Source organism: Drosophila arizonae, chromosome 3 (genome assembly GCF_054131065.1).
Source record: "Drosophila arizonae isolate 15081-1271.41 chromosome 3, UAZ_ARI_1.0, whole genome shotgun sequence".
NCBI lineage: Eukaryota > Metazoa > Arthropoda > Insecta > Diptera > Drosophilidae > Drosophila > Drosophila arizonae.
Window position 1 is genome coordinate 25,217,601 of NC_142923.1, and position 18,569 is coordinate 25,236,169.

General features: G+C 39.3%; 2 protein-coding genes across 16 annotated transcripts in view; one reads left to right on the top strand and one right to left on the bottom strand.

Annotated features, from left to right (window-relative positions):
* Nucleotides 1–18,569, bottom strand: part of LOC108611584 (uncharacterized) — a 225,423-nt gene that overhangs the window by 144,323 nt on the left and 62,531 nt on the right. The gene's annotated exons all lie outside the window — the stretch shown is intronic.
* Nucleotides 710–17,737, top strand: LOC108611585 (cGMP-dependent protein kinase 1). 10 transcript variants are annotated; one of them, XM_089463546.1, is made up of 11 exons: nucleotides 710–1,482; nucleotides 3,412–4,180; nucleotides 11,013–11,084; nucleotides 11,479–12,501; nucleotides 14,925–15,085; nucleotides 15,174–15,457; nucleotides 15,516–15,685; nucleotides 15,760–15,998; nucleotides 16,064–16,381; nucleotides 16,442–16,673; nucleotides 17,107–17,737. In XM_089463546.1, exons 2-11 carry the CDS (start codon nucleotides 4,076–4,078, stop codon nucleotides 17,620–17,622), a joined length of 3,120 nt encoding a protein of 1,039 aa, XP_089319672.1. In that variant the 5' UTR covers nucleotides 710–1,482; nucleotides 3,412–4,075; the 3' UTR covers nucleotides 17,623–17,737. The 10 variants fall into 10 exon arrangements, with proteins under 10 accessions (XP_089319672.1, XP_089319674.1, XP_089319675.1 ...); XM_089463548.1 differs by having other exon boundaries at nucleotides 710–1,082; nucleotides 3,278–4,180; XM_089463549.1 differs by having other exon boundaries at nucleotides 710–1,082.

Genomic DNA, 18,569 nt, shown 5'->3' on the forward strand with positions numbered 1-18,569 from the left:
CAACCACAAGGAGAGTGTAAGAAAGAAGATAGAGACAGGAAAACAAAGAGAGAGAGACAGAAAGAGAAAGTGAAAGAGAAAGAGAAGAAAAGAAAGAGAAAGAGGGAAAGAGTGCTTACTCTATAGACGGAGTATGAAATCAGGAGAAGGATGAAGAGAGAGGGAAAGAAAATTGAATTTGAAAAATAGAGAGACAGTAAAATGCGAAGAGGAGAGAAAAAGAAAAGAAAGAGAGAGAGAGAGAGAAATAGAATATGTATATGTATATATAGACAGTCAAGAAACAAAGTCAATCAATCACTGCATTATTTATATTGTGATATATCGAAACAATTCAATAGCGAATTGTATAATACAAAACCAGACAACTATAGCAAATTCATATTATTTCACTTACAGTTACAGTCAAGGACACATGCCTGAATTAGGTCCAAACCATTTATATATTTCAAACACTTGGCGATCCGTTAAATCCCGATTAGATGCAGTTTAAAGTACGTACAAATAATTGATGGCTGAATGTAATGAAAGGCAAACAGTTGACGTCAGAACAATGACGCGCCGCCCTGCACCTGTCCGACGATAACGGGGCGGGCGTTCAGCGCTCTGTGGGGTTGTGGGCGGGAGCGGGTGCAGGGGCACTTCAAGCTGAAACTCAGATACCGATAAAAAGCCGCGGGGCCCAGCAGGCAGTTGCTGCGCTGCTTTGCTGCTCAGCTGCTGGCGCAGTTGTTGCCGGCGCGTCGAGCAAATTGCCAATTTAAATTGGCCGCGTTAAATTAGTTGAGTTATCAGCCTCCACGGCGGCAGGTGTACCCACCCGGTTAGCGAGTGCGTCGGATCGCGCAGTCCCAGTAGTTAGTTCTCCCACATATAGTACTATTCATATACGGCTCATAATTGTGACTTCTCGCGCGAACGAAACGAAGCGGAAATTGTAACGTGCTCAATTACGATATTTCAATGAAATATGCACAGAAATCAAGAGTTCTTGACGGAAATGCTTGCATAACAGCCCATAACAGCTCATGAGCGACGGGCATGTCCGAATCGCAAGTGCTTTGCTAAACGGTGAATGAAGTGTATGAAACCAGCGAATATACGAATATATAAGAAATCGAAAAAATAAAAAGAAAACCCAACGACTGTGAACCGCTGTCGCACTTATCGGTGTCCATGAAATTATAGAGCAAATTCGATAAGAAAGCTGCTCGGTTTGCAGTCGCTGCTCGAACCGAGATCTGGGCTGTCAAATGTTTTGCTGTACATGGAGTAGTGTATTCACCTAACGAATGGAACACGACTGCAAATCAATCACACTGCGCCTGATACGGATATCTAATCTATCAAGAAATAAGCTTAATTCTTATAAGCAATTTCAGTTGGCCCAGCTCAAATCGAGAAACAAATCAAAAATTGTTTGCTTTAAGCTTATTTCTCAGTTGAATAAAAATTATAAAAATAATAAATAATAGTGGAAAAGTATATATAAATTAATTATAAATAACAATAATAAACTATAATATTTTTATATATTTTATATAAATATAAAAATAAATATATGTATATAAAATATCATATAAATATACTATGAAAAGTTGTTTTAACTTTAGTTCAAGAAAATCAACAACAACAAAACATATAGAAAATTAAAAAAAAAAAAAACAAAAGAAAAAACATTCCGCTGATAAGTGAAAAAATGTCAATAAAACAATATAAATGACGGACTCGTGACTCTTATGGGTCGCTTGTCGATGATGTTGTTGTTAGCAAGAAAAAAACAGAAAACAGAGAACAGAAACAAAAGCAAGAAAAAAAGTGAAATACAAAGCGAAAACAGTTTTCACTTCTTTTTCGATTTGCAATAAGCATTTGCGGTGTTCGGTTGCTGTTATCTACAAAGATGTCGTGTAATACAAACTGCTGATAAAGACCGATATCATCTATAAGTAGCAAGATGTATGCAGAGTGCTATTGTGAGGGCAACAGCTAGATAGAGAGTGAGAGAGAGAGAGGAGAGTAAGAGAGAGAGAGAGATGCAGTGAATTGGTCAAATCAGTTAAAACTTGTCTGGTAGTTGGCCCAAAAACAAGAGAAATTAAAAAAAAAAGGTCCGCTTGAACTGATTAGATAGAAACCAGTTCGATTCACGGTCACAAGGCAAAAGGCCAGAACGGCGTTTCTTCTGGCCTCAGGCAATTGGCCAAACAATGAAATCCCCGCATAAATAGAAAACAATTAGGCACTCCATGCGATAAGAGATGCACGATAAAGCCCAAAACCCACTTCAATGCTGACTCATCGGCGCCCCAGGCCGAGCTGGGACGAAGGGTTAAATTTAGGTAGTGGAAGCATCGCATTCGCATTCGCGTTGGCGTTGGGGCTGGCTTCGGGGCCTGACTAATTAGCCCATCCATTTGGCGATGCGTGAAATTCATGAACTTTACAACTTTTGCTCAAAAGCGCACAAATATATCTGATGAAAAGCTAATTTTCCGCTTTCCACTATTTGTGGCAGCGCTGCGTGCGCCCGATAAACAGCGCAACTGTCCTTGACATGTTCGAGAGCTTCGTTTAATAATATTTTCGCAATTTAATTGAATAGTAGATGAAAAAATATTTGTTTTTATATTATAATATGTAAAATATTCTATTTCAATATTCTTTATATTTGATTACACAAAGGTTTGCTGTATGTAAAATATATAGTGTCTATAGGCTCTATATGTTATATTTTCGATATATATATTATCTATATAGGCTTTCTAAAGTCTTTAAGGTCTATAGGGCCTGAAGACTTAAAGGGTAAACGGGGTCTTTCGGATCTATTGGCATTATAGACTATACAGATTATTTATTATCTATTTAGGGTCCGTTTATATATTATTTAGAGTCATATGCGAATTTTCCTACCATGTTTATACTATAGCAATAAAAATTCCTACGCCTATGGTGGCAAAATTATGGTATGAGCTCATCATCAGATAATCTGAGATTTATATGGCAAAAGTTTTAGTCAAGGCCAACATTAATTTTTATAGATAATAGATCCTAAAATGTATTTTATTAATCAACTGCCTTGCAAATTATTAAATACATTGAACTATAAGTATTGCAAGAACCTAGGCAGTATTTAATCATGAACAAACTTTGATATCAAGTTGCTTCATATAAACTGATTGATTACTGTTAGTGAAACATAACACAATATTTGTCTATAAAAATCAAATATTTTTAAAAATCATTATATACTTTATAATGCTAAATAAATACCTAGCACTAAAAAAAAAAAAAAAAATAAAAAAATAAATTCTAAGTTAAAAGCTAAAACAAATTAAGCTGTGTCACTGCATATCGTTAAAAAAAAAAGGAAAAAACATATTTCATGATTTTGGTCTCTAAAAAACTCAGCAAATCAAATGGTCCGCCATAAAGCTAATCAAATTAAAAAGAAATTTATATCACATATACACATATATAAATATAGCTCGATATACATATATGTATTTGTGTAGTCGGGCTGGCTCTGTGGCTGATAAAGCGTCAAGTGCTCGCTAAAATCCCATAGATATTGAAATCGTTTCGCATTGAGTGCGAAAAAACAATCGGAAAATCGCGAGTTACAGCAATTGCAGCCGAACGCAACCAATTTACAGCGGGCAATTAAAAGCGCGGCCATAAATCACAATTCTGGCCGCAGTTATCAGAAAAGCGGTTAAAGGGGCGTTAAGCGGACGGCTAACCGTTAGTTGCAGCAGCCAATCACAATAACAATAAGAGCAATAACACCAATAATAACAATAACAAATAATAGCACAGCAACAGCAGCAACAAATGCTGTTGCGATAAATATGCTAAAATATTGTAGGAGCTGACAACTAACCACAGCAGCAGTCAGCAAATAAACAGCACCACACCTCTCCCCACCACACCACACCACACCTTACCTCAACAAACTGCTGGAAGGCAACTATTTAACGACTTAGTGAGCGTAGCGCCCAACGTGTGAAACTCCCCACGCAGCCTGACCCCTAGCGCCAAACACAGCCGCTCAACCCACAGCAACAACAACAAAATGGCCTGTTTTCCGCGTCTCTTCCATCATCGCAGCAAAAACAAATTTACGCCGGCTGAAGATGAGAACACCGACACCATACTCAACACACAAGACAGTCCCGTGGTAAGTTTCTGCTGCTGTTGCTGCTCTTCCTCTTGCTGAAAGAGAGCAGAGCTCATACTCAACACACACGCATGCATTTAGTAGCTGTAATAGGCAGCGCTGATAAGTTGTTAAGTGTTTAATTAAGTGAGACGGCAGAGGGGTAGCTCGAATAGAACAACAACCAAACATTTAACGGTTAACCAAATACTAAAGCTAACTACAAAAAATGTATATAGAAAACGTAAACACGTGTGTGCCGCAAAGTGTTGTTATCTTTATCAGCGACTCGGAAAACTGTGACGTTCACTTTTCAAATGACCTTATCGGAACCAACAAAAAAAAATCATTTAAACACCGCAACACAAATATACTAACACAGCTGATTGTATATATAATATAATTATTACATAGTCTTTTACTTAACTTGTTTATGTTACAATCAAAATCTATAAAACTCGTCTCTTACTTAACATGTTTATGTTAGTAACCGTCTGTACACAAGTGTTGCAGAGCTCTCTTGTGTTACGCTAGAATTTTTAACATAGCTATGAGGACCCCAAAACGTGTTTATGCTAGTAAGAGATTTTGGCAAAACTATTTCCTGTAAATTAACATGGCTATGTTAAACAGATCAGTTATGCTAAGTAACATACTCTACAGGTAGACGTTATCGTTAGGGTATGCAAATTGCTATAATTAGGCATAACTATCCAGGCAATACGGTAAATCATAATACATTATGTTCTCTTATCTATTAGCCAATGAAATCTGTATAGTTGCCACTAATTTTTGTTGTTTTTCCTCCTTTTTTATATCAATTGCTCGCGTGTTATCTATCTGAGGCGAAAGTATATAAGCACACTTTTATTGTTATGTTAGTATAAATGTTAGCTTAGTTTTTTTCGGCTTTTCGATAATAACCAGGTCTTAAAGCTTCTGTAAAAACGGCTCAAAATAAACTTTAATTGAAAACAGGGTATAAAGATATGAGCCCCGGCTCGCAAGTCAATGTTTTGATTAAAAATTTTCCAATTTCAAATTGGATTTTCAAATCGAAATTTACAAACATATTTCGTAGTTCAATTTCTATCAATCTCTCAGGTTGACAAGCATTTCCTATGCTAAAATATGATAGGCCAGCGCATGGTATATATGTGGTCTGAATCTCATGCATAAATCGAAGTCAAGTAGATTCCGGCCACACACACAATCTCATTGGCAACATTCCAAGCTCGATGCCTGCGAGTGCTGTCGGAATGTCAACGTGATAAGGATCGACAGGATTGCAGGCGTCCCTCGAGCCGTGGGCCTCATTCCGAGCAGTTCAAAGTGAAAGTCGTCAGAGCAAACAGCACCCAAAGGGAACATAAATGCATTTGCGTTTGACATCTTCAAGCGTTGCGATAAATACAATAAAAATCAAGTATTTTTATTTTTTGTTTTCTGATGTTTTGTGGCTGGTTGCTGTTAGCTTTTTGATAGACTTTCGATTGGGAGAGACTCTGCCGAAACCCTTTTGTAGGCAACGATTAACAATCGGATTTGCCGCACAGAGCGCAGCAGAGCAAAGAAATTGCTTCAGGCAGAAGGCGACGCTGCTATCGACGACATTTTCCAGCGATTTTCATTTGAATTTCTCCTTCTTCTTCTTCTTCCTCGGCTGCGGTTTCCGATGGGAAAACGGAAAACCTGTCAAAATGTCGTCGTTTATGTCTGATTAGCATATCAAAGTGGAGACAAACACGCGACCTGCATATTGACATGTGTTTATTTATGCGGCTTGTGGGCTTTGCCAAACAGCAACAACAACAACAACAACAGTGACAACAACAACAGATAGACTGCTGCCTGCAGGCTCCCCAAAAAAGGTTTGAATATTTTATTGCCCACATGCCTGGCTGCCAATTGAGCGATAAGATGTTCTCTCATTTTGCGGCGCAGCCAGCTCAGGCACCCGAGATGGGCGGGGCGAGATGGAGGTGGGAAAAGCTTTAGCCGTAGGCTGAGCTGCCAAGGAATAAGTCTATAACCGCTGGTCTTACCTACGGCAGTTCATTTAAATTGCATAATCTATGCTCTTAAATTAAATAATTGAAATTTATTGTACTGATTAGCTAATGCTTTGAGCTGCAAAGGCTTAAAAGAGAGAAATTTACTTTTATCTTGTAATACTAAAGGAATTTAACATGAAATAAGTGTATATTGGCTGAATATTTGGAATTTAATTATATATCTAACAAATTAATTAAATTCCAAATATTGTTTAGCTTGTTAAACAAAAGGGAGTTAGCTAGGAAGTGTTAGAGAATAGCTTTAAAATTACTAAAATGAATTATTAGTGAATAAAATATTGAAAAAGAAAATTTGTATATCTTTAAATATAAATAATTAAATATAATTCCTATCCAGGTATACAGTATTGCATGACAAAATGCAAGAAGGGAAATTATTAGAGTTGTAGCTGTGTTGTTTTACATATTTTCTAGACATTCGACAGATCTGATAATATTTTGTTATATTATTTTCTTTATAATATATTATATATATACAATTCATTTCTATTCAAATATTAATTTTAGTATTATATTAATTTTTTAGCATTATAATTAGTATTTTTATAATAATTACCTATTAAGAAAAAACCAATTAAAATTATATTTATATTGACTCGTTCAGCTGAACTTTTTATACTCATTCACGAAAGTGAATCAGTATATTGGTTTTGTGCAATGTCCGTCTTGCTGTCCGTCCGTCTGTCCGTCTGTCCGTCCGTCCGTCTGTCCGTCTGTCCGTATGAACGCAATCTATTTCGGCGCTATTGAAGCTAGAGACTTGAAATTTGGAACACATACTCGTGTATATCTCCGATTTATAAAGTGTTAAAATTTTCCCGATCCGCCCACTAGGGGCGTGGCAAATCGGAAAATGCATTTTCCGATATACCAGAAATCATGTTTGTTGAAGAGCTAGAAAGCTGAAACTTGGTATGTAGGTCCGCGTTGACCACCCAAGATCACGAGCTATGGCGGATATATCTACGCCCATTGGGGGCATGGCAAATCGGATAAAACTATATCTCCTAAAGCTGTAAACCTAGAATGCTGAAATTTTGCACGTCAGCTAGTGGTATGATTCTATAAAGTCTGAAGATAAATTATAAGTCTACGCCCGTTGGGGGCGTGGCAAATCGGACATGAAGATATGGTGATTTTGTAAATTCTCCTATATTTTGGACACTATTGATGGCAGAGACCTCAAATTTTGTACATATACTCGGACTGATCACCCAAGACCAAAAAGTTTTGTCGGATATATGTCCGCCCACTGGGGGCGTGGCAAACCGCAAAAGTTTATATCTCCTAAAGTATAATAGCTAGAAGCTTCAAATTTGGATAGTTGAGTTACTGGTAGCCTCCTCTATCGATTCCCCAAAAATAATTTTTACGCCTCTTTAGGGGCGTGGCATATCGAAAAATACCCTGTAATTTTCACATTTTTTTAGGGTAAGCATTCAAACTTTGCAGTTAGGGTAACGTTATCTCTTTCTAAAAACTGACCAAAAATGAGGTGTCTACGCCCAGTTGGGGCGTGGCAAATCGGAAAAACCTGTATATTCTACAGTATTAGAACGAAACTTAACTACTAAATTGTTGATGGGATGTGAATGAGTATTCCGCAGTCGGTAACGCCCGACTGCAACGTTCTTACTTGTTTAATTTGTTTTCAGCCAATTTCGCACTGAACTGCTTTAGCGTTATATATTTGAATGGCTAATAGAATTAGGTCTGTTTACAAATACATATATGTATATACACCCATCTCTGAATTATTTGTTAAATATTTTTAGAATTTTCTTATAAGTAAGCTATATTTTGTATACACAAATACTCAATTTAAGTACATTTCTACACTTTGATATATTTGTTTAAATTATTAAATCGCTTTAGTCTTGAGCAATGAAATTTGATTTTAATTTTTATTAAGTTTATAGAGCAGTTAATTAATTTATTCCCGAATGTGTTTAAATATATTAAATTATATTAATGTTCCATCTTTCTTTAAAGTAAACATACATTATTTTATTAACCATTATAGTTTTTTTTATTTTGTTTTATTTTATAGTAGTTCCTTTAATTGTCGAATTCTTTAAAAATCTTCTTCATAGCAAATAAATAAAAGTTTTCATTTGTTATAATAAAACGTTGGAATTTACTTTGGCAGACACTTAACCAGCTTTGTCGTCATCAAACAAAGCTTTTATTAGAATTCTGGCGACCTCATATAAAAAATTCATGCTATCTTTATCAACTGCACATACGAAACACGAAGAAATAAACAAATAAAAATAAAATACACAAATAATACGAGCAAGAAATTCAAATGAAAATAAAAATGATAAACGACGAATATGAAAGTACCCTTTCTTAAATAAAAATAAAAAAAAAATAAAATTAAATTTAAAAAAAAAATTAAAATTGAAATTTTATAAAATATTTGCTTGTACAGAAAAACTGTTTAACATTATCTATTTAAATATGCACAATTGAAAATTTAACTATTCAAAGAAAAATTTTTATTAATTATTTTAGTTTTTTTAATAATACATTTTTTTTAAATATAAATGGTTTAGTTTGAAGAAATTTTAAATAATATTATATTATTTTATTTATACAATTTTGATAATCAATTAAATATCAGTTCATTTAAAGAGAATATTTTTAAAGTTTGTCCAGATTTTTGAACCAGCAATAAATATTAAGAGTTAAATCAGAAGAAAATTGGAATTTATATAAGTGTATTCAAAATATATATTTGCATCTTATTACGTGTGTATACATAAATATATGATTATATGTTTACGTACATGTATATAGTATATATATTTATACATATATAGCTATACTATCTATAGGTATACGAATAACCTTTATTATTTATTTAGAACAACGTGCGTGTAAATAAACTCGGACAAACACCGAAGATAATGCTGTGAGTCAAGTGGGAAGCCAGATATCAAACGTAAAGAAGTTAAAATAAAAATATATTTCTTCGTACAATATATAGATATATGTAGATATGATATACTCATGCGCAGCGTAACTCAATTAGCTTATGAAAGTCGAATTTAAAACGAAATTGTATATACTTTGGCTACCATGAAAAGCTCATCAATCCGTTTAAGCCTCAGCTGTCATCAAATCAAAAGAATAGAAGTGTGGAAAAGCCCCTTGCCCTGGCCTGTGCTCAGTTCGCTTCAAATAAATGACAGCTCTTTTGACTTTTCAGGCAATATGAAGAGCCAAAGCTGCGCAAGTATGAAAAACATTCGCCTCGAGTCTAATGCATACACAATACACCCTCACTCACACACACCCACACACACACACACAGAAGCATAGATACAAATGCGACAATATGGAAACATATTTATAAGGCACCGAGATACAAATGGCATCACAATGGACATTTGTTGCTGTTGTTGTTGTTTGTGTTGTTGTTGCTGTTTATTGAGGCTCAATGGCGGGATAAACTGGCAACTGTTGCAGACAGACAACTGCATGGCTTTTCGTATTTATCAGCTGTGTCAGCAGCAGATTGATTTCAAAGCAGCGGACAGATACAACCGCACCAACACACACACACCCACCCACCCGCACAGCCACTCGCACACCCCGCCGCTCACACACACCCACTCAACTGGCATTATATGCTTACTTTCACAGATTGTTTGCAACTTTGTTTTTTTTTTTTTTTTTTTTTTTTTTGTTCGCTTTTCACATAGTTATTTCTTTTTCTTATTTTGCTGTTTTGTTTGCAGTAGCTGCGTAGCAGTCGCCGTTGCTGCTCACTTCGCTGTCATATATATCTTTCATGTATATGTAGTTTTTCTCTTTTTAACAGAGACCTGTTGACATTTGACGCGCTTTGGCATTCCACACCGAATGGAAGCTAAATTAAGTAGAACATAAATTTTAAGCGGCTGTCGCACTAAAGCGTTGCTGCCAGACTTAACATTTTATCTATAATTTATCTATAATTTAAGCTAGAGTACTTTAACAATATTTTTTTTACAAATGCTTAGAAGTATTCGCGCTGAATTTGTGTTTAAGGCGCGCAACATAGCTGCGCCAACTGCAGCTGTTAACTTAACATGTAAGTTTTACATGATGCTGTTAACGATTGCCGCAGCACTTTAGAGTAAAGTGATGTATACAATTATGTTATTAATATATGTACATATATCATTATTTTTTGGAATTTTTTTTTTTACTAATTTTTAAAGTTTAAAGAATTTATATTATATTTTAAAAAATGACCTGTTAAGTTTTATTATCATATATGTATATTACGATTGATGTATGCTTAACATACAAATTTTACACGATAAATATTTTAATTTAAAAGCCATACATATACATACATAAAATGTTTGGGGCGTAGATTTATTTAATACTAATATATTTGTTCTATAAATGAATAATAAACAATTCTGCAGTGATACAAATACCATAAGAATTGTTGATATATGCCTTAAGTTAGTTAGTTATCTTCTTACTATTTTATTTGAATTTATACATATATTACTATTAATATTTTATATATTTATATGGATTTTTTTTTTAATTTATACATTTTTTACTACTACAATTTTTATTATTATTATACAAAATTTATATATTTATATTATTATTGTTTATTACAATTTTATTATTTATCATTTTCTCTTGTATTTATGATACTTCAGCTGTAAAGATTTCATATCTCACACATTTTAAAACATATCTCATTCAGTTTAGTTTTCATAAATATTTTATACAACAATTTTTATTCATTTTTTATTTACTTACAGGAAATTAGTCTCTACGTACGACGCGAGGAGGAACCGCTTTACTCGCCCATTATCACGCCCAGCACGAGTGAAGTGAGTACATTTCATTTCTCATTTAGAAACATACGTATACGTATATACAGTTAGTAGACCTGTTGCAAAGCACTTTACCGTAGCACACAAAAATCACGGGTCCGACGGCATACGGCATACAACAGTCTATCCAACCATACAATGCTTGTCTTTGCCAAACTCAATTAATATTTGCACACATGTTTCTTATACTTTCAAACGAAATGATGTTTACAACAACAACAACAACAACAACAAACACGAAACACTTGTAAATATGTACACAACACAACAACAACAACAACAATAACTTAAACAATGCTCACGGACCCACTTGCACCTCCGCACCTGTGTTTGTCTTTGTAAATGTTTGGGGCGTACGTCCACACCTGGCTAAACCCACGGGCCCTATTAGGCGCAATTGCAGCGCCTAAAACAACAGCCCTCCTCCAGCTCCTCCGCCCAGCCGCTCGAATCTGTGGCCGAAAATGCGGTCAGCATCAAGCTCCAAGAGCAGCAGCAACAGCAGCAGACAAAAAAGTTCCGCTCGAACAGGAGCAGACTTCAGGACAAAGAGAAGGAGACGGACAAGGAGGAGAGCCCTATGGCCAATGGCAGTGCAATTAATGTCACACGTAACAATTCAAAATTAAAACCCGTCAAAGAACGTCGCCCCACAGCGCTGCCCACCGAGGCGCCCCATATGGATGGCGATGGTGTCCAAAGTGACACTGATAAAAGCCATACAACAGAGGAGCTGGAGGCGACGCAGGAGCTGGCGCAGGAGCTGGCTGGCAATGCTGTGGCTGGCAAGTCAAAACTCAAAGGAAGTGTGAATGGCATAATTGATGAGAGTGCTGGCTACAATGAGCCAGTCCAACAGCAAACTCCATCGACAGCCACGCCCTCGATATTCACACCAGCGACGCCGACAAAGGCAAATGTTAAATTTTTCATTGGTCATACACAGGTACTAAATGCCGAACAGCAAACTGATGACACTTTGTCCTGTCACAGCAGTGATGCCAACAACAACAACAACAACGACGACAACAACGACAACAACGACATTAACAACAGCACTAGCCTCAAGCTAACAAACGGAACATTGCCAACGGACCGGCAGCAACAGCGCCCGGTAGAGCCCTCATCCGCACCGGTAGAGCCCTCAAAGAGCTACAGCAATGTCTCCTCCCTCAATTATCTAAGAAGATCGAAAAGCACGATAGCCACCAACGAGCCAACGTGCACCAACAACGGCCAGCGACGTCGTGTATCCACAATGCCGCACATTAACATACCACCACCACCGCCCTTGCCAGTGGAGCTCCTAAAGCCGGTCACCCCACTCCATTTGCGTAAGAAGCGAAGCACCGAACCTCCGGCCGGCACCAAGGAACTGCCGCCAGCCGATGTCCCGGATGGTGTAGTCACTCAAGTACGTAATGAATCATCTGAGCTGTGGTAAAACATGATAGAACGGTACTTTGTGGTTTCTCTTTTTGAAGGGTCATATCAGTGGTGCAGCTGACATGATAGTGGTCAAATAAGCAGTCCTGACCAGAATGCCTCTAGGCTAGGGAAATGCTGTATTAATGTAGTTAGTCAAGGTACTCGGAGCGATGCTTCGGAATCCCATTTGTGTGAAGAGTTTAACTAGCAGCGTAGATGGGATAGAATCTATCATAAGTTATGGGTGTAGGTACTGACTAACCATTATATTTATGTATTGTATATAATGATCCCTCATATATGCATAGACTGATCCCTCGTAATACAATTTTTTGAATGACTTAAGTCAATCATATACCAACGATTTTTAAGGAGCGATTTGAGCTGTTATTTCTTTCTTTGTAGACACAATAATACTATATAACAATAATAACAGTCCACGGCATAAGCAACTAGCGCTTCATTTATTTGGCTTCAGAGATACTGTATATTAACATTAATGCTTTGTCACTCTCAAATAGAAATTGATTTTTATTTAAGGAATCCCTGACACCCTAGTAATAGCTTGACAGAATTTGCTGTGTCCTTTAGCCGTACTTTGAGAGACCCATCGGTGTCTTTGACTCTATATGAGATCATTTCAATACTACTCAATTCACATTATTTGATATTCTGTTGAGTCTTTTCCTACTCACTCTTCCTCTTTACAACTATAGCCTTTGGCGGAGTCATACTTCACATTTGTGAAGCTACACGAATAGAATCACCAACGGAATTCTATGCATTATTCAACATTTTTGGTGCTTCAGAAATAGGATTCCAAATAGGACCCAACTCAGTCCAGCAACCGTCTCCCACTCTCCACTCTGTCAGTCTCTTTCTATCTCTCTCTCTCTATCTCTCCGTCTCTCTCTCTATCTCTCCGTCTCTCTATCTCTCTCTCTCTTTTTCTCAGTCTCTCCCTCTGTCTCCCTCTACCCATATCTCTGTCTTTTGCTCTCTCTATCGCTCTCTCTGTTCGTCTCCCTCTCTCCCCTTTATCTCTCCTCTCCTTCTCTCAGTCGCTATTTTCCTCTCTATTTTTCTCTCTCTAGCTCTCTTTATCTCTCTCTCCATCTCTCTCCCATTCAGAAGACTTTCGATAGTACATCAATATGATTATATATATAATCAAATGTGATATAATCAAATAAACTTCAGCAATAAAAACTACACTGCTTTTACAGTAAACATCATCATCATTATTATTATCATATCATACGGTACTTTCTCTCAACACTGTTCTACACTATAAATGCATATCTGGATAATTACACGCAACAGAGTTTTGCATCCGAATGAAACTTGTTTCTTGCCCCACCCGAATGAGCAGCACATTTGAAACGAGGGCAACAGCTCTGTTAACCTGGCTGTGGCAGTAACTAAGCACCCATTACTAATTAAATATTTCCCACTACCACAACACACATACATATATTGTAGCACAACTATAACAGCAGTAGAATGGGGGAGGTGAGCAAGGGAGAAGAGGGCAACTAAACATAAGCCAACACTACGCAAAAGTCGGTATATTATTGTAGCAACTAATCGTGGAGTGCCCGGGGGGAGACACAGCTGACTCCTCGACATGCTACTAATTACAAACGGAATGTTAATTGTTGGCCAACAGACATGAACTCTAACTTTTGGCCAACAAAAGCAGGCAGTAGATAAAACTGTTGCTTTCCCCATCCTAGCTGCCTCTCTCCCTCTCTCTCTCCCACTCTCTTTCTACCTCTCTGTCCCGCTGGCTTCCTGAATGCAGCTGTTGCCATTTCTCTTTCCACTACTCTGCCAGAGTCCACCTGTATTTCTACCTGTAGCCCAAGCCCAATCCTCCTCCATTTGCTAAGCTGCCGCTGAGACAGCGAAATTCGCCAGCCCGTAACTGGAAATTTTTTTGGCTGATGTTGCGCCTTGTAAGCCGCCAGCCCTAAATTATCCTTCGGCCCGCCCACGTGCAGCGATTAAGCCTTGACTCTGGCTGCCAGCAGCAAAACCTTCAAATGACTGCAATTCCGCTGTGTAAATGGAGCTAAATATTTAATGGGTGACAGTTCGCGTCATGATGGGCGCTCGTAAAATCTTTAATTCGACCACGCCCCCAACCCCCGCTCCCGCCACAGAAATGAAACTGTTAGCGAATAAGAGATATGAAGTTTTCCAGTGTTTATGCATTAAGCGAAATTACTCTGCTCTAATCTCTGGAAGCTCCACTCGAACCGTCAACAACTAACCACGAAAAACTCAGTTGACCACATTAAAAGATTGGACGGTGAAAAACAAACAGCTAAATAACCGAATGTCTGCTTCATTTATATTTTATTTTCGATGCCATTGGCATTGCTCGTAATCAACCGCATCAATTAGGATGAAGTGGGCCAGCGCAAGGACAGCGACTCGGGCAGCAAGAGCAGCCGTAGGAGCTCCACAGCCAAAGCACATCGCGTCGAGGGTGGCCTCATCTATGTGCGACCGAATTTGCCCGTGCAGCAGGATATTGAAATCGAATTTAATGCAAAGGACGAAGCGTAAGTCGAGTAAACAACTCTGGTTGATTGCCCAAGGTAAACCCCATCTCTGTATATATATATATATATCTATGCCATCCATCCATAGCACACGCAATCTCATACTGGAGGCCATCGAGCGCAATGATTTCCTCAATAATCTAATGGACAAGGAGCGCAAGGACATGGTCATCAATGCAATGGCCCCGGCCAGCTACAAGAAGGACAGTTACATCATCAACGAGCACGATGAGGGCTCCGAGTTCTTTATCTCCGCCGAGGGCTACTACGACGTCATACAGGCGGGCAAACATGTCGGAAATTTCGGCCCGGCCACGGTCTTTGGCGAACTGGCCATACTCTATAATGCACCACGCAAGGCCACCATTAAGGGTAAGCGCAAATACAGGGATTCCAGGGGAAATCACTTTAAGGACCTTCTTTCCAACAGCTGCCACCGATGCTCGAGTCTGGAAGATTACGCGCGAGACATTTCGTGCCATCATGCAGATCTCCGGTTCGAGGGAGCGCGAGGAGAATTTGCAGTTCCTGCGCTCTGCGCCATTCCTGCAGGAGCTCGACGAGAGTCTGCTCAACAAAGTTGTGGATCTATTGCAGCGGGTTAGTGCGTGGGCTAAGGAGCTCAACTATAGTTGAGTCTATACTCATATGAGGGACGTTTGCTTCTCTTGCAGAAATTCTATGAAACAGGCAGCTGCATTGTGCGTGAGGGCGAGGTGGGCAATGAGTTCTTCATCATACGAGGCGGCACGGTGACCATCAAGAAGAAGGACGAGTCCAAGCAGGAGCAGGTCGTGGCCAAGCGCAAGCGGGGCGACTACTTCGGAGAGCAGGCGCTGATGAATGCGGACGTGAGACAAGCGAGTGTCTATGCCGATGCGCCGGGCACCGAAGTGCTCAAGCTGGATAGAGAGTGAGCTGAGAGAGAGTCTGCCAACAACTCAGCCTCTCTGACAACATTTCCCATGTCCATTTCAGAGCTTTCATCAGCTACCTGGGCACCATCAAGCAGCTGAGCGAGAAGCCGCAGGAGCAGGCCATTGAGAATGGCCGTGCGAGCACTCGCAGCACCGAGTTCGATAACGAGCACGCCCACATTGCCATTTCGGATCTGAAGAAGGTGGCAACGCTGGGCGCCGGTGCCTTCGGGCGGGTGGATCTGGTCACCCACAACAATCAGACATTTGCGCTGAAGATCATAAAGAAGATCGAGGTCGTCAAACAGGATCAAATCGAGCATGTGTACAATGAGAAGAATGTGATGATCAAATGTCGCGCTTCGCCCTTCATAGTGCAGTGAGTGGAGTCCACTTAACATTAACTTAACATTTCTAACACCCTGCCTGTTCCATCTAGACTCTATCGCACCTATCGCAACGAGAAGTATGTGTACTTTCTGATGGAGGCTTGCATGGGCGGCGACGTCTGGACGGTCATGTCAAAGCGTCAGTATTTCGATGATAAGACTGCCAAATTCATAGCTGGCTGCGTTGTGGAAGCCTTTGACTTTCTGCACTCCCACAACTTCATCTACAGAGACCTCAAGCCAGAGAACCTAATGCTCAGCAGCGACGGCTACTGCAAGCTGGTAAGGCGAATGTCACTCAGGAACTCGCCCTAGAAATGGGCAATTAGGCTATAATGGTATTAAATTGTATGTGGATGCGCGGCAAACATTATAAAGTCGATTCAGTCAGTTCAGTGCTTGAACGCTTCGGTCTCAGAACCTATAAGAGCTAGGCACTTGAAATTTTTCATAGGGCTCTATATTGTTTCCAAAAATCGATAACTATTTTTGTTTTGGTGTTATCGATAAATATATTTGTTATAGAATTATATATCGCTTATTCTGAGAAATAGTGTCTTCAAATTTTATTTGTAGATTCATGAATATTTTATAGATATTTGGGATACCGGTCCCAAATCCATCCTTTTCATTTCATTCTCTGAGTAGAGCAGTCTCTCACGTGACGGATGGTGTTCTATTTGAAATTAAAAAATGTCTCCCCGTTTCTAATCAGGTGGACTTTGGCTTTGCCAAGTACGTGCGCCCCAACGAGAAGACAAACACATTTGCCGGCACGCCGGAGTATGTGGCGCCAGAGATAATATTGGACCGTGGACACGATCGATCTGTGGACTACTGGGCACTGGGAATACTCGTCTACGAGCTGCTGGTGGGCAAGACACCGTTCCGAGGGGTCAATCAGGTGAAGATCTATCAGAACATCCTCAGCGGCATCGATGTCATCCACATGCCCTCGCGCATACCCAAGTCCGCCCAGAACCTGATACGACACCTGTGCAAGCAGCTGCCCGCAGAGCGACTGGGCTATCAGCGCAAGGGCATTGCGGACATCAAGCGGCACAGCTGGTTCGATAGCTTGGACTGGAATCGGCTCAAGCAGAAGCAGCTGCCCTCGCCCATCAAGCGCGTGCTGAGGAGTCTGACCGACCTGCAATACTTTATGCCGCTGGGCGTGGAGACGGACTACGAGCCGCCCGAAGAGCTGAGCGGCTGGGATAAGGATTTCTGACAAAGTTTTCAGCTCGAGCGATATTTTTTAGCGGTTAACTCTTAGCGACTTAGTTGGCGGGGGGCGAATATGTAACGTAAGTTGTAAATAAATTGATATTACGCTTGTTTAAGAACTTCGACTTGTTGTTTAGCTTATCTGTCTGTGCCACTTCAATTAGAGGCGCAAACTTGTCTGCGGCTGCTGTTATCGAGTTATCGAGTTGAGTTGGCCATGTCGCACAATTCGACATTTTCAATTAGCCGCATTCAGCGAACTTCCTGCTTGGCCCATGGCGCACTTTGTTTTCACGAAAAGGCAAACGTCCAAAGTTCTGCGAAAACACAACTGCATCGCATTCGCATTCGGATTCGCATTTGCATTTGCATTGTAGTTGCCTCCTGGTTGTAACTGTGTATCATAATGTTGAAGTAGCGGCAACTTTGTCAAGGCCCGTCTATTGTCTGCGGCTGTCGCCTCAACTCGAGTCGAGGCACTCATTATTGTCGTCATGCCGTTGACGTTCATTTGTGTCTTACAGATACTTCTAAAAGCACATCCAATATAATTGCATTGTCTGCCGCCTAACGACACGTTGCGTATGCTGCATACGACACAAAACTTTATTGTTTTTGAATATAATAATAGAGTTCAGCTTGGCTCGCTCTCTCCCTCTCTCTCTCTCTCTCTCTCTCTTTCTCTCCCTCTCGCTTGCAACGACAGCCTGGTTGCATGTGTCTGGGGAAATTGTGGTTGTTGCTCAAATATGAAGCCAAGTCAAGCACAATTACGTTAGCCTGAGGTATTTATAACAAGTTGCATACTGTATCCATGACCAAGTTGCACTTCAATGTTATGAGCACTCAACCCGACATAGCTTGAAGGGCCTGGAGTCTCTAATTAAAGCAAGCAGACTTTATCAAGCAAGTTGACAAAATGAAGTCGCTCTATTTATTAAATTCTAGATA

What these genes read in the sequence shown, in the direction of transcription:
- LOC108611585 (XM_089463546.1), top strand. Translation starts at nt 4,076, where the DNA reads ATGGCCTGTTTTCCGCGTCTCTTCCATCATCGCAGCAAAAACAAATTT. An exon ending in ACACACAAGACAGTCCCGTG is followed by an intron (nt 4,181 to 11,012) that starts GTAAGTTTCTGC and finishes ATTTACTTACAG; the next exon opens with GAAATTAGTCTCTACGTACG. An exon ending in ACGCAAGGCCACCATTAAGG is followed by an intron (nt 15,458 to 15,515) that starts GTAAGCGCAAAT and finishes TCTTTCCAACAG; the next exon opens with CTGCCACCGATGCTCGAGTC.